The 23,743-nt window shown below is 36.0% G+C and overlaps 2 protein-coding genes and 1 long non-coding RNA gene across 4 annotated transcripts; 2 read left to right on the top strand and 1 right to left on the bottom strand.

Annotated features, from left to right (window-relative positions):
* Positions 1–4,803: 4,803 nt before the first annotated feature.
* Positions 4,804–6,977, bottom strand: LOC143264864 (uncharacterized). 2 transcript variants are annotated; one of them, XR_013038830.1, is made up of 3 exons: positions 5,943–6,977; positions 5,622–5,784; positions 4,804–5,498 (listed from the first exon to the last, which is right to left on the bottom strand). It is a non-coding gene; the product is annotated as an uncharacterized LOC143264864 (long non-coding RNA). The 2 variants fall into 2 exon arrangements; XR_013038831.1 differs by having other exon boundaries at positions 4,804–5,435.
* An 11,068-nt stretch (positions 6,978–18,045) lies between these two features.
* On the top strand, positions 18,046–18,771 carry LOC105664025 (uncharacterized). Its single transcript, XM_012296718.1, has one exon. The coding sequence runs from the start codon at positions 18,046–18,048 to the stop codon at positions 18,769–18,771; it is 726 nt and encodes a 241-aa protein (XP_012152108.1).
* A 33-nt stretch (positions 18,772–18,804) lies between these two features.
* On the top strand, positions 18,805–23,245 carry LOC143264752 (uncharacterized). Its single transcript, XM_076533207.1, has one exon. The coding sequence runs from the start codon at positions 18,806–18,808 to the stop codon at positions 23,243–23,245; it is 4,440 nt and encodes a 1,479-aa protein (XP_076389322.1). The 5' UTR covers position 18,805.
* The last annotated feature ends 498 nt before the right edge of the window (positions 23,246–23,743 follow it).

The raw sequence follows: 23,743 nt of genomic DNA, 5'->3' as shown, positions 1-23,743 counted from the left end.
GTAATAAAATATTTTCTAACGAGAATTAAATGACTGTGGCCACATCAGATAAAAATAAAAGGGAAAAATAAATTTATACACGAATGTGATACTTCATTTTTAATGTATTGAGGTTATTTTCGACCATGTTATTTTATATAGGAAGAGTTTTTTATTTTTTTAAATATTAATTAGGTGATTTACACTGCTTGAGACTTTCACCCTTTCATGCATGCTCAGTCGAATCCATTCGTATTCGTGCGAGAGGTGGGTGTATAATGGAACACAGATAAAAAAAGCAATCAATCGATGTCTCATTTCTTTGAAACAGTTCAATCGTTCGAACATGTTTGTATATGAATTTCGATTATTTTCTGCTTGGATTTCATTTACGGTAGAAGAAATGTAAATATGGGTTGCACAAGAAAGAATAACATCTTGAGGTAAGGGAAAATTTTCAATGTCTGTATCGATAGCAGATGGTATTGTTTGAAATGTAAATACGTGAAGTTGATTTATATGAATTATGTCATCATATATTTCGTACACATAGATATTTTATGTATAAATACATGAAATTGGAATATGTGTTATTTCTATGCTAATATTTTAAATATTAATTTTTTCTTTATTGCATCATATACCATTTGGGTATACCAACCTAACCATTCGGGAGTTAGAATCTAAAAATGTTTTAAGTAACTATCAAGGCCTTGTTGAAAAATTTTAAGAATGGAACTCGAGCAGAAAAATTAAGGTCAAAGTATCATTTACAAATACAGTCATTTACAATGCAAACCAATGGTTAATAACTTCTTTTACTCTGACTTCTTTTATTCGTTTCGTTCGAACACAAATGGAAGCGACTGTTGCACATATTTATAGACAAACATATATGTATATGTACTTGTACAAGATGAATGTGAGTATTATTATACGATAATGGTTTTGTAAAACGCAGTGCAATTAATTTTCTTTTACGTATGCAGATAGGTAGCGTAAAGTTTGTCGTTCTCAAAGTGTATCGTGTTTCGACGAGTTAACACTTCGAAACACAGGTGCAGCAAGCAATAAGTCGCGGTACAATGAATTCTTTTCGTTTAAGTACAGTCTCTTGGTGTTTGGAGTTCCAAATATTATATACGAGTAGAAATAATTTTTGAATTTTTAATGCTTATAAAAATTTTATGTTTTTAAAATGCTTATGCTTATAAAAATGTTAGTTTTAGTAATATGATACTGTTCATTTGGAATACCATTACAGACTATATGTTGATTACCATTGAAAATAAATCACTATATGCAATATAATAACTATTCACGAAAAAAAAGACATTCAAAAAAGACAAAGTTTGAAAATGTTTATCAGGTTCTTTACTGCAGCGAAAATAAACACTTTTAAGGCATATTATATTTACCTGTAATTATTCGAACTAAGAACAGTTCACTTTCAATCATTAATAATAGTAATGAAAATAGTTTATTTTGAAACACTTTTTTATTGTGCTTGTTTAATTATTTAGTTATAAATAATTAGAAATATCGATCACTGATTACTTCTTTGGCGCTCAACGCCATTGAAAATGCAATGTAAAAGATAGTAACATTAAATTACAAGATTAAATGATTGCATTTTTTAACCGACTTCGAAAAAGGAGGAGGTTACTCAATTCGATCAGTATATTTCCCCCCCCCCCCCCCTATGTGTGCCCGCCGATTACGCCTAGCTGGATAGACCGATCGGAACGAAACCTTTTGCATCTCGTAGGTTCTGACTTCCCATTGGTACCATTATCAAAAAATTTTTCATTTCTTAATTGCAAAGTGTTGTTACTGCAAAAATAATTTTCAGAAAAAAAATACACCGACTTCGAAATGCACTAAAAAGTATAAAATAATTTCTATTTCCTAATGAAGTAATTTCTATTGTTTTGAATCATACAATTACGTTACAGATATGAATTAAACCTATTTATTCGTTAGGTAGTATATTAAATACATTTCAACCTTTTCGGAGGCGGCGCAAAAATAAAAGATTTTCTTGAACATGTCAACCTTTGGACAGCCGAACATAGGCAATACTTGTATAGCTATTTCTTTTTCTATACATATAACTCGACAGCACGCCGCGAAGTAGGTGTTAGTGCGTATAGAATGTAACTAATGTCTATCTAGCCCTTTGCGGACGGGACGGTTCGAAGTGAACCGTACCGTGGGGCCGAACTCCTGCCGCGATGGTCATTAAAAATTGCCAGCGCATATTTCTGCTTAATCGCGGGTCTCGTTCACAGCATTCCAAGTCAAATTCTGAACATATTGTATGTACATGCACGGATTTATGTGCATGCACACATGTACGCGTTTCTCGGCTCTATCAGTTGTTTTCGCGGAACGCATAGTTAAGTTTCTCGGCCATAGCCACGCATTTACGTGGGACACATATATGCGTTTCTCGGCTCAATCAACTGTTTTCGCCAAACGCGTATATGAGTTCTTCGGCCAATTTGATGATTTATGCAGAACGCATATATGCGGCGGTAGTGCGCAAAGGGCTAAATTCATAGAGTATGCGACGGAAAGACTCGATCGCCGCATATACTATAAAGATAAAGCCCATCTGCCGCAAATTTGGTAATTCCCGCGTCGTGGGCTCCGTTTATAGGTTCTTAGATCCATGGCTTCCACATGCGAACGAAGTCAATTCAATTTCATTTATATCAGAAACGTTGCGAAATGAAGATGCAGTCGTTACATTTACGTATATTACCAGATATATCTATAATGGTTCGTATTCTTCTCAGGATTTATTAATTTCCAATACGCCATACCACAATCAACTGGTTATTGGCAGCAACGTTTACTGAGGTATTTTTAATTTTGCGCCGCCTTCGAAAAGGTTGAAATGTATTTAATATACTACCTAACGAGTAAATAGGTTTCATTCATATCTGTGACGTAATTGTATGATTCAATGAAATAGAAATTACTTCATTAGGAAATAGAAATTATTTTATACTTTTTAGTGCACTTCGAAGTCGGTGTATTTTTTTTCTGAAAATTATTTTATTAATAACTTTTATTAAAGTTTCCTCTACTACATATAGCCATTTTTATTGTGAATAATCAACATATTAATTTGATATGTTTATTTAAAATGTTCGTTGCACGTGTAATTATTTATTTTATTAATTTTAGTTTCTATTGTTTGTTTTTAGAATATTTTAATTTTTAGAAATATTTATTTTGAGTTTAATCTGACAGTACCGATGTTCGCAAATTTATATTGCCCAATATGAATCGTTTATTAAACGATTCGCGTATAAATATAAGTAATGTAATAATTAGTATAGTATCGAAGAGGCTTTTATTAATTGTGTATGAAATTCTAGGTTTTTCAACAATTTAGGGGAAATACCTTGAATTCACGTTCCATTATATCAATAATGTTTATCAATGTGAATATTGTATTTAGTAACATGAATTATGGTTTAGTGATTAATAAGTCGATTAAATACATGCTTACGATAAAAAATTGTTCACGTATCACTTTCTTAATATTACCGTTGATTTCTACAAGATAATAGTATTGCATTAACATTATATTAATTGTGTTTGGTACTGAAATTTAAATAGGGTAACATAAATTTGAAAATGAAACAATTATACATAGCTGTTTTCGGGCTGTAGTGCAGTATTTAATGTGTTAAACAAATTTTTGATGTTTAATTAGATTGACAGCTAAATTCGTGATCTTTACCTATGTATTTTGCTTATTTATCCGAAATCTACCGCAAAAACTGTAGCAAAATCTTACTTATTAAAATGGTGCTTAATAGTTTTTATTTCTCGACTTACAATAAATTGTTTTGCAAACCAAATGTGGAAGATTCGAATTTAGTTGATTACTTAATTTTATAGAAATATCCAGCTTTCAATAGCCAAAAGTGGGATAAACATTAAATATTCAAAATTAGTACAAGATTTAAACTTGTAAAATGAAAAAAAAAATAGAAGAACGAAGAGATACAGTTTTTGAAAAGAATCCATTGTACATTTATCCGGCGCTTGAAAATGAATTAATTTTTCTTAGGGAAGAAGAGAATGGCGAACTAAAGTTGAGAGCAATTAACATTCTTAATCTTACTCCTATTTTATAAGGTTTACAAAATGATAGTATTGTGTGAGATGAAAAATGTAAGCAAGAATAATCACACGCGATAGAGTCATTTGCTGTTGAAAGATAGTTGACGTTTTATGTTCATTTCGAAAGAGATGTTTTTTCGCAGTATACTGTACGTTTATATTTCCGCTAAATAAATTATTGTTTTCTATGCTATAAAATGTTTTGCATTTTATTCGATAACCTACCGTTTTTGGGTGAAATAGTGGGCTTGTCGCGAATTCTTATAAATTCTTGTAAAGACTTGTAGTTTTCAAGCTGTATTTCTGAATAGATAAATTAAATATTTACATAATATTGCAGATCATTAAAATGCGTTTATTACGTTACATCAGAAGTATATTAGAATTGCAAGTGGAATAAAAACTTCTTTATTGAAATTTCACTGAACGAGATCACATTTTATTCAAAATATCGAAGATTAACATTTTTACAATTATGAAATATATTTTAGTCCCATCTGTATTTCTACTGTGTTGTTGAGAAAGTATGTTAAACTTAAAATTAAAATAAACTGAAATTAGGAATTTGAATATAATAAAATTACGATAATTCAATACAATTTTTATTCAGAATTAATACAAACTTATTTTTGAAACGAAGATATGGTCTGAATCCATAATACTTTACAAAACAACCGCAAAATTCACTGAAAAGTTAAGAAAATATATATTTAATCCATTGTTGATTTAATAATTCGTATCCTTTATACTTTTTACAACAGACAAAATAATTTAAAAAATAAATGTCACAAGTGCTTTTTCATAAAGTATCCTTAATAAGTGATATACATCAATTTTGATGTTATGTTATGTATTTTTTTTATATTACTTTATGAAAACTGTTACATTTGATCGGTAATACTTTAAGAAAAAAACAGTTCTTTCTCGTCTGATCATTTCGCTTATGTACTTTTAACTTACAAACTACAGAAGATATCTAAAAATTTTTACATAACGTTTAGGCTGCTTCTGGAGGTCTTTACAGTAATTTAAACAACTGTTGGCACATCTTGCTTTCTTGCTTTTTTTGTTCAAAGAAAGCATATTACATGTATGTGTAACATGTAGAGTAGGTGAGGGCGGTGATAAAAGTAACATTTTTTACATTTCGTTTATTTATCAGTAACCTTTTAAAAGTGTAGAAACCAATGTTATGCTATAAGAAAATATGTTTATCGGTCTATGATTTGTCCCAAATTTAGCTTTTCCGTGACTAGTAGTTAAAGAGCTATAATTTTCCAATAGTTAGGTTAGGTAATGTCCTTGTTACTTTCCTGATCCAACAAGACGAAAGTAACATTAATCCTTTTGTAGAGGGTTAAGTAAAAGTACTCATTCTAACATAGAACAGATTTTTATTTTGAGAAACAATAAAAAGAAACGTTTAAATAAACATATTTTATGTAACGATAAATACAATATCTGTATATTAAATAACAAAATATAGAATATATAACTACCTTCGGATATTTTTTTGATATTGTATATATCGTATATTTATCTATTCCAATTACAGTTATGGCATATACATAAGATGCTTGGTACACTTTTTACAGTTTTCTTGTCTCCGCTGTGACATGTTATTATCACCCCAACTACGTTTTCCAAAATATAAGTCATAACCTATAAATTTATATGTGATTTATAGAAATCAGGTGTATGAAATTATACAAATACTATCTAAAAACGTTCTAACAAGTGACTGGTTTAATATGAATACTATCATTATGAATATAAACAAGGACATTAAAATGGTAGAAAAATCGACTGATCTGAATTACCAATTCAATTTGACCACTCTATGCGATTGACGTTATGGCTTAGTGTCAATCAATGGAATAAAGCAGATATTATGCACATGTAATGCTGAAAAATTGCCTCAAAATGTTTGCGAATGTGCAGAAAAGTCGTGTTACTTTTATCATGTCGTTACTTTTGTCTGCACTCTTCCTTAGAATTTTATACTTTCTGCCTAATAGACATAGAGAATTGTACGTTGCAGTATACATAGAATATTCTCTGCAGGTGATAATAACTGTTGTGATTTTTATTTATGGACACACTAAATAAAACATGTGTAATATGGTTGGCCAACACTCACTTTATTAAATAATGAAAAATGATAATATAGAAATAAAAATTATATAATAAAAAGAAAAACACATGCTCTTTACTTCATAACACTCTTCGTATTGACCGCAGGCGAACACAATAGGTAACATAAACACGGTAAAAGAAAGCTAGTAATCTAGAAAAACAAAAGAACCTGGCGCTCTATTTAAATTGTATATTCGCCGTCATTTCGACCGATTTCCAACAATAACTTATGATTATTCCAGGTATCTTATTTGAGAAATTGTGTCTTCTTGCTACCAGGAACAAGTCTTTATCTCTTATACAAATATTTCGTTATTCCATCAGTACTGTTATTTAGTGTTGAAGAATATAATTTTTAAAAAAGTGAAATCCCCTCTTCCTCTTTTGAGAAGCTTGAATGTTTTCAAATTATTAAACACTTTTTTATCTTATATGTAATAGTGTTTGGCAATGTACAGGTACCTTAGGTTTCTCCTAAATCAAACACATACGTTAATAACATTAAATAGCAATATCAGTTACTAATTTTTTTTTATCAAGCATTTAGAAAATGTATAGCCTTATATTGCTTTTGATGTAGAATTCAATTATTTAAGAATTAAGTTTGTAATCAATTTTTGTACTTCTTTGAAACAATTCTTGTGAAAGAATAATTGTATTGGATAATTCGTATTCCTATCTTTTTAAATATTTCAAACTAAAGAGTCACAGCTTCATTTTTATCTGTTACTACAATGTTTGCGAAATTCATATTTGCTCACTATGTTTCATGCCACACAGAGTCACACGCGTATAAGTGAATCTACTTGTGCTATAAATTGTACTTCGAATAAAATCTTTATATCGTGATTTTATCTTTCCATCATATCGACACATTTCTTTCATATCTCCCTTTTGACTAATTTTTAACGACCTGTCACTGGTTTTTATTGCAGTGTCTTTGAAAGAATACGCTGTTACTTCTATACATCGTTCGTTATATTCATTTATAGCTGTCGCGACTACAGTTTTTACAAGATATGTATTTTGGCAACAAGATATCTCTTGGACATTTATGTCGATAAATGTTGTGCACAGTTTAATGCGTATAAGAAATATCGTCTGCCAAACAATCCTGTTCTAACAAAGGAATATATGTATTTTATATTTTCGCGCCAGATCGCACTGTGCAGACTTTAATGTGCTATTTACAGTAAAACCTCTTTTTGTGCGGTACTTTTTTGTGCGATTTGTTTCGTGCGATTTTTTTTGCTTTTATTTCTACTTCCACTTCTGCTTTTATACCTTTACAGGCGTAAAGTCGTCAATCTAAATAAAATATTTAGAACTTTTGAAAACATTGGGACTTTTTAAGAAACTAAGAAAATAGAATGAAATTAAATTATTTTTTAACATTATTGGCCATAAAAGCCTATGTTCCTTACGGCGTTGATCATAACCGCGTCACGCTCATACCTGCGAGGCTTACAATAATTATTCAAAAATCAATTAACGGCATATGAAGAGGTATAAAATCGCTAAAATAATGTAAAAGATTGTAAAAATAATGATATTTTTAATAAAAATACTGATTGCCCCTCTTCACAGGAGGTGATTTTAAATTATATATCTAATAAACATTGCAACAAACCAAAAATTCCAAAAACACGTATCCTCTATTTTTATCCATAGTTTACGTACACGAAGTTGCAAAAAAATAGATCAACATTTAGTGCAAAAATTTAAACAAAAATTACAAATTTTCAAAATATTATTTAAACAAATAAAGTTTATTGAAATTTTTTTACGCACAGAAATTTCCTATTTAAAGACCAACAATTTACAAAAAAAAGAATCCAATTATCTTTTTTAATTCCGGAGATATTCCTAAAAATATGATGCCAACCCCCAACTTCGAGGGCTATTTTCACCCCTTCAATATGAACGATGGCCGATAAAAAAAAATACGTGTCAAATATTCTCTTGAGAACTATCTTTCACATAAGTTTCATTAAAATCGGTGTGTCGCGGTTCGATATGTTTCCTTGTTAGCGGCGTTGGCGCCTGTTTAATGTTTCCTATCAGTGTACATATACATGTTGTGGGCGAACCCTGACTACGTGGACTCCTTGACAACTATGCAAGTGCACTTCGCGACGCTCTGTTTATTTGTTTTAAACAATCTCCTAACAACGTACAGTCAGTTGCGTGCGTATTCATTAATTACATATTCTCGCTCGACGCGCAAACAGTATATGCTTCGTATTCGGAGTTTTATCCACGATTCACGTGATTAAGGATCCATTTTATAGTGAGATTAAAGGTAAATAAATTATTACTTTTGTTTCTATTTATGTTTTTATGATTTTATGATTTTTATTTTGCTTTTAGACATAAGCATTCCCTTAAAACGAATAATTGTAGCAAAAAAAAAGTAAAAGGACAGACAATTTCATTAGAAACAAAAATTCTAATATTAAATAGATTAGCAGATGGTGAAGGATCCACAGCTGTTGCTAACGAATTTCAATTAGGTGAATCCACGATTAGAGCTATACATAAACGTGCGAGTAAAATATGTGAGTCTGTTAATAGTGCAATAAACGACAGCAGTAGAAAAACATCATATTCGAGAAATATTGTAGTAGAAAAGACGGAAAAAGCTCTCGTGTTGTGGATTAAAGATTTAACTAAAAAACGAATCCCCGTTCACAAAGATTTAATTCAAGAAAAAGTTAGACAGTATTTCAACCAGCTGAAGGATTTAGAACCAAATTTGTCATCCTGTTTAGAAAACGTGAAATTTTCTATGAGCAATGGCTGGTTTACTAGATTTTTACGACGATACGCACTTCACAATGTGAAGATACAAGGCGAGGCAGCATCCGCCGATGAAACAGCTGCTATGAATTATCGTCAAGTACTAGCAAAAATCATTGATGATGGTGGATATTGTCCAAATCAAGTATTTAACGCAGATGAGACTGGGTTATTATGCAAAAAGATGTCCAGCCGAACATTCATTGCGAAATCCGAAAAAACTGCAAGCTGTTTTAAAGCGGCGAAGGATCGAATTACACTTCTTCTTTGCAGTAATGCCTCTGGTGCAAAAATGTTAAAACCACTTATTATAAATAAAGCTTTGCACTCACGTGCTCTAAAAGGCATAAAAACTGAATATCCAGTACATTTCATGGCCAATAAAAAAGCATGGGTCACATCAGCTGTTTTTGCAACATGTGTTCCGAACGTGCTACGGAACACAATACGCGAGGATTTCGTAGGTAGTTTATGATGGGTCCGGGTAACAGTTATTTTTGAAAGACAGATTTTTAGCCATCGACGGCAATTTAGTTTTACATTTTTTCGAACAATGCCTTTAGAATTTCTAAGTTTCATTTAGTCTTCAATAACTACTCCGTCATAAACAGGGTTTTTCCCGAAGGGTCACCGAGGATGGGCCTCGGTTCCGTCCTAGCGGTACTTTTTAGGACAACGTGCGTGTCACCTGGAGGGAAAAACCCCGGCGTTGCCGGCCTTCGAGATCCTCCCGTACTCATCGGTATCTTTTCCCACCCTCTTCCAAAAAAGGCGCGCTCAGGGCACAAGAGAGGGTGGGCCCAAGTCAAGAGGCATGTTGATTGGAAAATCAACGTTTCTAATGAGAACCAATCAGCATGCCTCCTTGCACTTCTGACGTTTCGAGAAAGTAACGACGGAACGTCTCGTCAGAATTCCAACATTAGTCATCCGAGTCGGACTAAAAAGAACAAGAAAATAAGTCAACCGTGTCGGACTTAAACGAATCTCAAGTAAAGTCACCTAAGTCGGACTTAGAAATTTTACGAGTCATTCGATTACGGACTTAGAAATTTCACGAGTCATTCGCGACGGACTTATCAATTTCACGAGTCCACCGTTTAGGACGTCTTCGAGTCAACCGTTCGGACTCATATTCAATTATTATTCAACGGATTAATTTCTGTTGAATAAACGTGCGCGAGTCAGCACAACATGGTTTAACGATTGTTTTGTACCAGAAGTTGAAAAATACATGGCAGAAATGGGTCTTCCTTTTAAAGTGTTGCTAATTGTTGATAATGCCCTCGGCCATCCTTGTTTAGAACATCCTAATGTACAAATAGTGTTTTTACCACTAAACACGACTAGCCTTATTCAACCACTGGATCAGGACATAATCGCAAATTTTAAGAAACACTATGTCAAATTAACTTTTCGATACATTCTAAAAAAACTAGAGGACGAAGAATTAAGCCTGACTGAAGTTTAGAAAAAGTTCTCAATTTTAGACTGCACAAATCACACTACTGCAGCAATTGGTCAAATAAAACAGCACACATTAAATTCGTGCTGGAAAGCGATCTGGCCTGAATGTGTCATTAATCGAAATGCAACTGAAAACGCGTCCACGTTATTATCAGAAATTACTGAGCTCGCACATTACATCAGCGGAGAAGGTTTTGATACTTTCGGCGAAAACGATCTGGACGAAATGATTGAGGACGAAACTGTCAATGATAGTGACATTATCAATAATTTGATAGATTATGAATACGGACAAGAAGAACCGGAATCTATTACAGCAGATAAAATATATGCAGGGATCCAGATTTCTAAAAAATTGGAAACGCATTTTCTTAAAATAGACACTAATGCCGAAAGAAGCTTGAAATTCCAAAAAGAGCTAAGATCATACATGTCTCGCTATCGTGACGTTTACAAGCAACTGACCAATCGACTGTCGTCACAAAAACTGATCACTGACTTTATGGTGCTAAAAAATAAATTGAAAAATAAATTGAAATCGTATCTTCAAGTGACGAAAGCGATTTTGAACCAATTCATCACAAGAAGATGCGCGTTTTGGATTACGACGAGTAGCAGTGAATTATTTAATGTGCATTTTGAAAGCTTCTCCATGTATACAAAAAACAATTAAATGTTTTTAAAATATTTTCAGGTCTAATTTAATTATTTAATTTGTTTGAAAGCATTTTCTCATCTTTTTCGTAAATAATTGATGTATTTTCTAAGTGCGACCTTTTTTATGCTGTCCCTGTCCGCCGCACAAAAAGAGGTTTTACTGTACTTAAAAAATGTCTTCCTTTTAAATATTTGATTGAATTAATGTTCCATATCATAATGACAAAAATCACAAGGAATTATGATATTCTACTATTAAACAATTCTTTTTTGCAAAGGAATGATTTTTAAGTAAAAAAAAAATTCTACATAATGTAATAAATGAAATAAAAACAAATATTTTGTCTGTACTATGAAGTCCTTTACAGATGTGTAACTATTCATCTAGATATAATTTTAGTGCCTGCAATTTCACATCGTTCTACGTTTCGGTTTCCTGTATTACGGTGTCATTGAATATCGCCATTTAACCTACCATTTGTGAAATACGATAATTTTGTGCTGAACGCTGTTGTTCTGTGATAAATAGTTTAATAGAAATAAAATACATAATTATTTGAGCGATAACATATGATATACGTATCACTTTTGAAGGTTGGGACGAACATGAAACGAATACCTACACTTGAATACTCCGTATTAAATTTACTTGAAAATAAAAGCAAACAGATTCGTTGGTGTGTAATTTATATACTACTGTTACTATATCATATCATTTTACTATATGTATAGTGTTATTTTTTTGCATCGAAGAGGCCGTTTGTAATTAATTTATATAAAACAATTCAGCAATCAGTTCTTATGGTTATCAGTAAGAACTTTTATAGAATTATCAGAACTATAATGGGTGTATATGCGTCGTCGTGTCGACAATATTTAGCGACGGTCTATAACGCGTAGAATTTGTTAAAATTCTCAAAGGTTGGATTTAAGTGGACTGTATCGAATAATTTGACTTCGAGTTTAAACAAAAACGTACTTTATTGCGAATCGTGAGTGATACTGAACTTGTGTATATGTTGAATGTATGTAGAACGAATATATTTAGAATGTATGTTGTATTATGTATCAATGTTGAACTTTGTATAACGAAGGTTGTAGTTTGTATATCGAAAGCTGTAGTTTGTATTTTGTATGAATCTAGAGTTTGTATATCGAAAGCTGTGGTTTGTATAACTGTCCGACGCTTTTTCGCGATCCAGGAAAGCTCGGAGTGGGCGTTCACGTTTCCTCAAACTTGGAAGGGATAACAAATTGATGTTTTCTATTGGATGACAAATATTTGGTGGAAATGGCAAAAAAATTGACGTATGCAAGTGTGCCCAAAACTTAGCCTGAGGTCTAATCCTCTCTGAAACATGTATTCTAAAACCTAACAATGGGTATTCTTTAATAAACTTTATAACATTGTAATATATTAACATTTGTTTATATGAAAGTGTACTTGTCAATAATCATATTCGATTAAAAATAATTGATATATGTGTAGGGAGTGTAACATAGTTGTAAGTAAACATACATTGTATTATAGTTAGAGTAACGTATTTCGTGAAGTAGTAACGATTTTTGCGTGTTCAACGGAATTTTGCGTCGAAGCGATCGTCGTTTGTTTCTTGGACGTGTCGAAACCTGCACGCGTGCTCGTGGCAGAATTTCGTTAGACGCCGCGACGTATAGATGTGCAAGTATCACAGCAAATCTCTATTACACTTAAAGTTACATTTACAATAAAACCTATAAATTTGGGGGCTCGTCCTATCAAAGAGTCATATTAGTGTCGTGTGTGACGGTGTTGAAGACGAATTGCGCGGTACTGTGAAAATTGACGAATTCAGTTCGCGTAAAGACGAAGACGATTCGAAGACGACGTGCGACGATTATAAAGACGATTTATTGTAAAGTGTAACGAGTTTAGACGAAATAATTCCGTATATTTTTTAGACGATAATTTGAAAAAAAGATGGAAAACCTCAAACAAATCGCGACGATTGAACGTAAAATAAAAACTGCGTCGGCGGCGTCCATAAAAGCCCTTCACCGGTTCGTGTTTGATAATGAAGGCGATAGAGCTAATCGCAAGCGATTACGCGAATTTGGCGGATTTACATTCGCGGACGGTTCCGCAGAACATGTGTAACGTCCCTGGGGAAACTTTTTTTTTTTCTTTCTACCGGCATCATCGCGACAATCTTCTATCCATCGATTAGAATAGTCAATTATCGACCGTAGTTGCCTATTATCGACAGTACATTAGGTATCTATTACCATATCTATCAAATTCGACAGTCGGTAATCATAATATATATATATTAGCATTTACATTAATTATCTCATAATTTTGATTTAGAGTAGGTAATATTTTCCGCGAAAATAATTAAACATTAAGTTTGAATCATTAAACCAAGATTATGTATTATTTTATTTTAATTCTAATAAATGTGTAATTTAGTATGGAAATTTCCGTGACGCTATGATGTGCCTACGTGCCGCGATACACGTCCGAAATCCTTGAGATCAGCGCTAATCCTAGAAAAGGATGGAGCTACTATTTCTATTTTCGGCATTTTTGACCATTAAATTAATTAATTAATTAAATCAATTTATGTACGTAAAATCAGTCATTACTAAACTACTTATGGCCGGAACCACGATTATTTTCTTAAACTAGAAAGCTGTAAATCGAAATAGACTCGCCTCTGATAGAAAAGGATAGAAAATGTATTTTTCGCTAAAACACTATTAGAGTACCATTTTAGTATCGAAACGATAGCCATTAATTAAAGAGCGACATTTAAAACATAATTAAACCGTTCAATTTCATAATTAATGTATAATAACGAAATTATATGAAAATTTAGATATTCTGACGTCACAGAAATTCCAGGAATTCGGCGAACCTGCGAGTATAAAAGGGCGAGCGAAACCCGTCTAAAAGCAGAACAGTCTTCGAAGTCGAGCACGATACACGTCGCGTATATTTGTATAAGAATAATTAGGAACAGTTTTCGCTGTCAAGAGCCGCAACGAATCTTGATACTTGATTGGTCAAGCGGGTATATGCCATTTGGACACTTGGTCGTGGGTTGTTTCAGCAGCTAGCTAACGCAGGCTCCCCGTTCAAACGATCTCGTGTCTGAAACTCCGTCAGGAGAGAGCTATACTTAGCGCCAAGAAAGGCTAAGATATCGAAACGATTGCTCTCAGCTACTCATATTTGATTTTTCGTCGGATTGCTAACGAGCCTTCAGATTCTCGGAGCTCGCTCTGGGTCGTTTCGTAGCTAGCTAACGCAGGCTCCCCATTTGAGCGGCTTGGTCTCTGAAACCCGTGTCTTTTGGGTGGCAGTTCAGCAATTACGATTTTACAATTAGAGTCAATTGATTTGCTACCCTGTCAGGCTTATACTTTTCATCTGACTCTGGATCGCTGGGTTGTTTAGCAGCTAGCTAACGCAGGCTCCCCAGTTAAGCGATCTGGTTTTGGTTGTCAGTATTCGTTTTGGCTAAAAGGGTCATGGACCATTAGTTGTCGAGTCAGATAATAAAAGAGTAACTGTTCCGAAAAGTAATTCATTTAGATTCAGATAAATTTCGATAATACGAGTTATTAAAGGAATACTGTTCTCACGTTAGCGTAATTTACGTAGTCGACTACACCGCGTTAGATAGTAGAATAAATCTGTCTAATTTTTGCGAAAGCGTATTTAGGTGCGTTTAGAGAATTTCACTTAGGTCGAGTTCCTCGCAGCGGTAGATTACAAAGCGCTAACATTATAAAATCTATCAAATTTCGTTTATACAAATCTAGATACCGAATTGCTCTTAGATTATGGCGTCGAGCACAAAAATCGAATATCAAATTTAGTTAATATTACGAATGCGAAGTTTGCTTTATCAGAGACCCGATTCAGATACGGTCCAATATAAAGTATTAAATTGCGAGTTTCATATCGTTAAATTCACGATTATCAATTACATATTGTTTAATTTACCAAATTCTATTACTATTATTATTTCAAGATCTATTTAGTTCTCTATTCTAATTAATCAATTATAATCTATATATTGTTCTTTATTTGTTGTTCTTGTTATTTGTTAGTTCTATTTCTTATCGTTTTATTGAATAAATCTAATTGTTGAAAGATCTTGACCTGTGGATTTCAATCCTTAACCGCACACCACACGAATCCCACAATCTTTATTCGTAAAATCGAGTCGTTTAGAGGTAAAAGCCGCTCTTTACCTTTTAGCGCTTGTAACTAACTAAATTTAGGTTCTAGGGACGTTACACATGTAACAAAACTAACTCAAGTAAACGCGTTAACATTCGGTGATTTGGTTTCGTGTTGCAATATTCTTGGACTGGACTATAGTGGTTCACGAGAAGATTTGATTCGTAAAATGTGCAGTGCATTAATTGACATAAGTTCACTTGTAACAACTACTGAAAATAACGAAGACGTAACAGAAGACGAAGACGCGATTGACCATCATGACGACCAAAACGAGGAAGAAAGCGAGGACATAGAAGATGTCGATGGTATGTCCGTCGCATCAAATCGAAGCATAAGACGTAACAATCAAGAAAGACGCAGAAAACCTGTCGAATTCGCAATGAATTACCGTGATGTAGAAGACTCGATACGATCCTTTGATGGCAGTAGTTCGTATCCAGTGGAACGATGGATCACTGACTTTGAAGATGTTGCAATCCTGTTTGAGTGGACAGAATTAGAAAAACTAGTGTTTGCAAAAAAATCATTAAAAGGATTGGCTAAACTATATATTCAAAGTGAAGGTGTTGTTAAAACGTGGGCAAAATTAAAAGAACTGTTGCGTGACGAATTCTCGACGAAAATGAACAGTGCCGAATTACACAATTTGTTGTCACAGCGAAAAATGCGAAGAAACGAGACGGTACAAGAATACTATCTTATTATGAAGGAAATTGCATCGCGTGGAACGATCGAAAACGACGTTTTGATTCAATATATCATTGACGGCATACCCGACGACACAAGTAATAAATTAATTCTATTTGGTACCAGAAAACTTAGTGATTTCAAAGAACGATTGAAAGTGTACGAAACATTGCGGAAGAAGAATCGTGAGGCTCCTGTAAGAGTAAGAGAAGAATCGACGAGGAGAACGGATTTCGGAGGAAGAGGCGACTATTCAAGAAAAACCCCGTTCCAGAAGAATGAAAATGCAACGACATCGAGAGTCGAATCAAGGTGTTACAATTGCGGTGAAAAAGGACATCTATCTAGAGACTGTGCGCGCAAATCGCTAGGGAAAAAATGTTTTGAATGTGTTTTGGGCATACTGCCGCAGAATGTACGAAAAAGGAAGGAGGTAAGCCGACTACAAATTCCTCAGGTAACATCCACTGTTAATACTATTTCAACTTCGACGAGACACGAGATGCGTAAAGAAATTTTCATTAACGATGTACGCGTTAAGGCATTAATTGATACTGGTAGTTGCGTTAGTTTACTGCGCGAAGACGTTTATAAAAAAATTGGCATTGGCAATTTGCATGAGTGTACGACAAAATTAACTGGTTTCGGTAAAGGAAACGAAACACTACCTCTTGGCTATGTGCAAATAACTATTAAAATAGATTCAGAAGAATTTCCGACAACAGTTTACGTTGTACCAATTGATTCGATGAATGCAGAAGGTGTAATTGGCACCGATATTATAAATTTGGCCGAATTGACAATTAATCAACAGAATATTATTTTTCGTAAAATTCCACTATGCACATTTTTGACACAAATTCCTACTGATAATAATTTATTAGATTTGACGCACGTTCAGGATGGTAAAATACGTGAAGAAGTACAAAGTTTAATAAGTTCATATACACCCGAAAAGAAAAAAGATGCCACAATAAACATGCGTGTTGCATCGCCTTAGAGTGCGATGCAGCTATCTTTTATATTTTTACAAGGCAATAGACCGAGGATCTCGAACTGACCGTACAGGCAATAAGTTTATGAAGCCATTGACCATTTTTCGTTAGCAAAAAATACCTTCGCGTCGGTACCCAAGTTTACTGCTTGGGACCAGCATGTTTAATTTCCTATTCCGTTATTTTCAATCATCGTTGTCAGGGTCAGAATGCTTTTTCACCTTATTACCTGCTACGGGTTTTTCCCAAATCGCGGTATCCCTCGTGCGTCACCCCTTGGTCGCGGCTACTTCCAGGGGTGACCATTTCTTGTGCGAGGGAGGTGACCATTTCTTACGAGGGCGGTCACTTCTCAAAAATCAACGACCAATAAGAGAACACACCCCTTCCAAATTACCGATTCCGAGGTAACATCGACAGCTACTTTGGCGAAAGAAGACAGAACACGATAATATCTCAAACATCACATATCGAAATCACGAAAAGAACTCAGTAATACAACGAATAACACGTAGCTAAAACACGAAAAGGATCACGAATTATCACTTAAAACCAGGCCCAGAGCTCGTTAAATCGTGACTGGGTCAGAACAGTGTCGGGTGCCCGAATCCGCGCTGTTTACGCAACATTTTTTGGTCCTTCGAGCCGGATATCGGTGTGTATTGGTGCTATCGAAGAAGAATTCTGAGCTACTACATCACTGGGTCCAACAACACGAGGCAGCAGCCAAGGACAACAGGGTTGCTCCAGATCATCGTCAGGCCACGATATTCAGCGAGCACGAGAGGACTAGCACGAGGCAACGGCGTTTTTGGACAATTCAGCAAGGAGTTTCATCCACCGGCTGCGAACGAGTCCACAACGTGTTCAGCAACGTAATTCGTGAGTCAGACATATTCAATTAACTCGTCAATTTCCATATTTTTCCATCCTTCTTCCGACGTCATAATGGCCCAAGAATCGAATACGCAAAATCTCCGCGAACTTGTTCGAAAACGCGCGACAATTAAGTCTAAATTAACAGCCTTCGCGAAGTTTTTAGACACATGTCGCGAACCAGAAACCATACCTCTTAGCGAATTAAAGCTCCATACTGCGCGTCTCGAAAAAGAATTCGACGTTTTTGATACGGTTCAAAGTGCATTAGAATCGGCAGCATCTGACGACGAATACGAAATTAGGTTAAATGAACGTACCGATTTCGAAGATCACTACTACGGGATCACAGCCGTCGCGAAAGACATAATCGAAAAACACGACAAAAGCAATAATCAAATAGACGGTTTGCCACACGCCCTACAACCTTCTGGTTCGGCTGAGGCAGCCAACTTACAATCTCCGTTGACAATTCTATCCGAATCACAAATCAAGCTACCTACGATGCATTTGCCAAAGTTCAGCGGAACATATGAAGCATGGCCCGGCTTCGCGGACGCGTTTAAATCTGCTGTCCACGAAAATCCAAGCTTCCGCGACGCGCAGAAACTCATTTACCTAAAATCTTGCTTAACGGGAAAGGCGGCGGAAAAGGTCGAATCACTGGAGACCACCGCAGCAAATTATTCAGTAGCGTGGGATATCTTAGATAAATATTACAACGATCCAAGCGTAGTCATTAACAACCGCGTCCAAGCATTTTTTGATTTCATCATGTTCGTCATGTTCGCGATATAATCCCACTGCTTTGGGTGAATTAACTGACACGGCCATGAAGCACTATAACGCGCTGAAGGCACTCAACAAGCCGTTTTCAGAAGCTTTCCCCATTTATGCAATTACAAGCAAATTAGACGATCAAACGCGATTACGGTGGAAGGAAAAAACACAAGGAACCGATCTTCCGACGATGGAAGAATTACTAGAATTCCTGCATAACAGGCGTAGGGTTTTAGAAACTACTAGGGTAGAACCCGCGAAACAACCACAAACACGAATTAATAACTCGACTCCAACAACACGAATTAATAACGCGACTCCAACAATACGTACACGACTAGGTCCCGTTACTAGAAATCGAGGATCACCAAACAATATCGTACCAGCTCACGCGTATCCTGTACAACAAGCGCGTTGTTATCTATGTAAGGCAAATCATTTTACACAGTATTGCCAGAAACTAACAGCCGCGAACGTGGACGAACGAACGACAATGATTCGAAAAGCTGGCTTATGCATCAATTGCTTAAGACCAAACCACGAAATCAAAGACTGTATTGCTGGATGCTGCAAGCAGTGCAATGGAAAGCATCATACACTGCTGCACAAAGAGCAAAAACCGGTACAAGCGAATGTATCGGCGTTAAGCGCGAATTGTCTAAGCGAGACAATTTTATCTACCGCAATCGTCTATGTCCGCGACAATTACAATCGACCACAGCCCTGTCGAGTTCTCTTGGACTCAGGGTCTCAATCTCACTTTATAACAGAAAAATTTGCCAATAGACTCTCGTTACCCTTAAATAAAATAGACATTCCGGTAGTAGGAATCAATCAGACAACTTCTCAAATTCGAAATTCGCTGCGTACTTCTATACGATCAAGAGTTAACAATTTCACCACAGATTTAACGTTCCTTATATTACCCCGCATTACCGAAATATTACCATCCTGTCCAATTTCAAAAACAGAACTCAATATCCCAGCCAACATACCACTAGCTGATCCCGAATTTAACACTCCTTCTGAAATCGATGGCTTGATCGGTGCAGAGGTATTTTTCAAATTACTCTGTATCGGGCAAATTTCAATTGCGAACAACTTAATTACATTGCAAAAAACGAAACTCGGTTGGATTCTCGCAGGTAAATTACCATCTAAAGAATCAGTAGGTACCACTCATTGTCACGTTGCGTGCAATGCGCTGGACACTTGTATTACGAAGTTCTGGGAATTGGAGGAACCTCCTCAGGAATCAGTTTTATCTATTGAAGAACGTGCCTGTGAAAGTCATTTCATAAATACAACAACTCGCGAGTCAACTTCCGGTAGATACGTTGTAAAACTACCATTTAAAGCACGACCGCCGACGTTAGGCAATTCCTACTCTACCGCGCTTCGACGGTTCCATGCGTTAGAGCGAACATTAAACAAAAGTCCAGACCTAAAACACGAATACGTAAAATTCTTACACGAATATCACAACTTAGGGCACATGGAGGTACTAAACAATCCAAATACACAAACCGGGTATTATCTTCCACATCACGCAGTACTAAAACACGATAGCTTAACGACAAAATTACGCGTTGTCTTTGACGCATCTGCTAAAACATCGAATGGCATATCTCTGAACGATGCTCTCTTAACCGGTCCTACCATCCAAGAGGAACTTTACACGTTATTAATTCGGTTCCGGTCATACGCATACGTACTTACAGCTGATATTGAAAAAATGTATCGGCAAGTTCTGGTACATCCAGAGGACAGGATATATCAAAAGATTCTGTGGCGCGATAATTCAGATCAACCAATAAAAACCTATACTTTAAATACAGTTACCTACGGAACCTCCGCTGCACCTTTCTTATCGACTCGCGCAATGCACCAATTGGCCATCGACGAGGGCGAACATTATCCTCGCGCCGCCAGGGTATTACGCGAAGATTTCTACGTCGATGACCTGCTGACGGGTGCTGATTCGTACCTGGAAGCGGCCGCGATTGTAAATGAAATTACAGCTCTTTGTTCTAAGGGAGGCTTTCGGTTGCGACAGTGGGCAACGAATAACGAATCATTAATCGATGAATTACAACACGACAAGACTGACGCTACTTGTTTACGACTAGACTTGGACAAAACAATCAAAACCCTAGGCGTACACTGGAACGCGAAGGAGGATTCGCTCACGTATTCATTATCTACATGTGCAACCTCCGATCGCGTTACAAAACGAACGATATTATCAAAAATCGCTACACTTTTTGACCCTCTTGGACTGTTTGGACCAATTATCATACGAGCAAAACTGATAATGCAATCTCTCTGGAAAATACAAGTAGATTGGGACGAATCAATGCCCACCGATCTACACACCGAATGGTGTACGTATTGGGAGGAATTGCGATTATTAAGCGAATTCAAAGTCAAAAGACACATTACACAACACAATTGCACATCTATACAACTTCACGGGTTCTGCGACGCAAGCGAACGGGCTTACGGCGCTTGTTTATACATACGATCGGTCAATGAACACGGAGAAATCGCATCCCGTTTGATAACCTCAAAATCACGAGTAGCACCCTTAAAAGTAGTTACATTACCGCGTTTGGAGCTTTGTGCCGCTCACTTACTCGCGAAGTTATACGCGACTACAAAACACGCTTTGCGACATTTAAATTTTGATAAAACGGTATTCTGGTCCGATTCAACAATTACGTTACATTGGCTCAACTCAGAACCGCATATGCTTAAAACATTCGTCGCTCATCGTGTGGCGAGTGTACAAGGCATAACGGGAAATCACGAATGGCGACACATCAATTCTAACGACAATCCCGCGGACTTAATATCACGGGGGATGCATACCACGGATTGCATTCGAAGTAATCTATGGCATTGCGGCCCATCATGGTTAATTCTTTCGGAAGAACAATGGCCATTTTCAATCATTCAACCTACAGAAATCCCTGAATTACGTCCAATCGTCGCGTTATCAATACAAATTGATTCCAGTTTTTTAGAAAGGTTTTCTTCCTTCCATCGTCTTAGACGCGTTACAGCATACATGATTCGCTTTATCCAAAACAGTTTAAAACGAGAACAATTAAAAGGTCCGCTTTCCGCAGCGGAATTGCATAAGGCCGAGCTTCGAATTATTTGGTTAGCTCAACAGTCATCGTACCAAACTGAATTGCATGACCTCAAATCAAAAAATCGCACAAAACAATTATCATCGTTAAACCCATTCTTAGACTCCGACGGAATTCTTCGAGTAGGAGGCCGATTAGCACACGCGGATCTTCCTTATAACGAGAAGCATCCCATGCTACTGAATAAAAACTCGCACCTAGCGAAATTAATTGTTCGCGAAGCACATTTAGAAAACTTTAACGCAGGAGCGCAAGCAACGTTAAATGCGGTCCGGCGGAAGTTTTGGATTCCTCATGGTAAGGGATTAATACGACAAACAATACATGAATGCGTTACTTGTCGCCGCGCTAAAACTAAGGTAGTTAATTATCCCATGGGTGACCTGCCTAAAAATCGTATCACACATTCAAGACCGTTTTGCCATACCGGAGTCGATTTTTGCGGACCATTATTTATAAAGGAGAAAATTCATAGAAATCGCGGAAAAATTAAGGTCTATCTTTCCATCTTTGTCTGTTTTTCGACGCGAGCGGTACACATCGAAATTGTTTCAGACTTGACAACGGATGCATTTTTAGCAGCGTTACGTCGTTTTTTCTCGAGGCGTGGCAAACCAAGCGACATTTACTCGGATAACGCGACGAATTTCGTAGGCGCGAAACGCGAACTAACCGAGTTCCACACGTATATCAACGATCTAAATAATAGCAATGAAATAGTCGAATCATTAGCTAATGAACAGATAAATTGGCATTTCATTCCACCCAGATCACCTCATTTTGGTGGTATTTGGGAAGCGGCAGTGAAGTCCGCAAAACACCACATGACACGCGTAATAGGGAATGCGTTATTATCATTCGAAGGCCTTCTAACATTTACAACTCAAATAGAAGCTATCTTAAATTCCCGACCGCTCACTCCAATATCCTCTGATCCGAACGACCTGACTGCCATCACTCCTAGCCACTTCCTAATTGGCGAGTCATTGATGAGCGTGCCTGACCACGATTACGCGAACATACCGGACGGACGACTTTCGTCTTGGCAACATATTCAACAACTCCGCCAACACTTCTGGAAGCGGTGGCGCTCTGAATATTTACAGGAATTGATATCCCGTAAGAAATGGCACACCGGCGAAATTCAGCATCTTGCCGTCGGAACCATGGTTGTGGTCCAAGAGGACAACACCCCTCCGATGCAGTGGACGTTAGGCCGAATTACTTCAGTCCACCCTGGCGCAGACGGGATCATCCGTGTAGTGACAGTGCGCACCAGCCGTGGAGAATATAAACGAACAGTTAAACGTATAGCTCCGCTACCGATTGAACAATGAAATCGGGTGTACATAGGTTTTATTAACATTGTATATAGTGTTCAAGGTGTAAGTGTGAAATCTGCGAATGTATGTTTGTAAAAGGGTATGAATGTTTGCGTGTATAATTATTAGAATTAGCTAGATTAAGTAAGCATTGTAATTAGTTAGTTTATATACAATATCACACTCGCGTTAAATATCTCACATCAACCATAACACGAACTATTGTAATATCCATAAGCGTACAAACATCAATTTTATCATTGAACGAAGCCGTTCAAGGGGGGGCGGTATGTTGCATCGCCTTAGAGTGCGATGCAGCTATCTTTTATATTTTTACAAGGCAATAGACCGAGGATCTCGAACTGACCGTACAGGCAATAAGTTTATGAAGCCATTGACCATTTTTCGTTAGCAAAAAATACCTTCGCGTCGGTACCCAAGTTTACTGCTTGGGACCAGCATGTTTAATTTCCTATTCCGTTATTTTCAATCATCGTTGTCAGGGTCAGAGTG

The sequence above is a fragment of the Megachile rotundata genome, chromosome 7 (genome assembly GCF_050947335.1).
Source record: "Megachile rotundata isolate GNS110a chromosome 7, iyMegRotu1, whole genome shotgun sequence".
Lineage (NCBI taxonomy): Eukaryota > Metazoa > Arthropoda > Insecta > Hymenoptera > Megachilidae > Megachile > Megachile rotundata.
Note: the sequence above shows the minus strand (reverse complement) of the source record. Positions and strands in the feature narration are given on the sequence as shown.

Bases quoted from the DNA above. Each gene is read 5' to 3' on its own strand.
- LOC105664025 (XM_012296718.1), top strand. From the start codon at position 18,046: ATGGCCCAAGAATCGAATACGCAAAATCTCCGCGAACTTGTTCGAAAA.
- LOC143264752 (XM_076533207.1), top strand. From the start codon at position 18,806: ATGAAGCACTATAACGCGCTGAAGGCACTCAACAAGCCGTTTTCAGAA.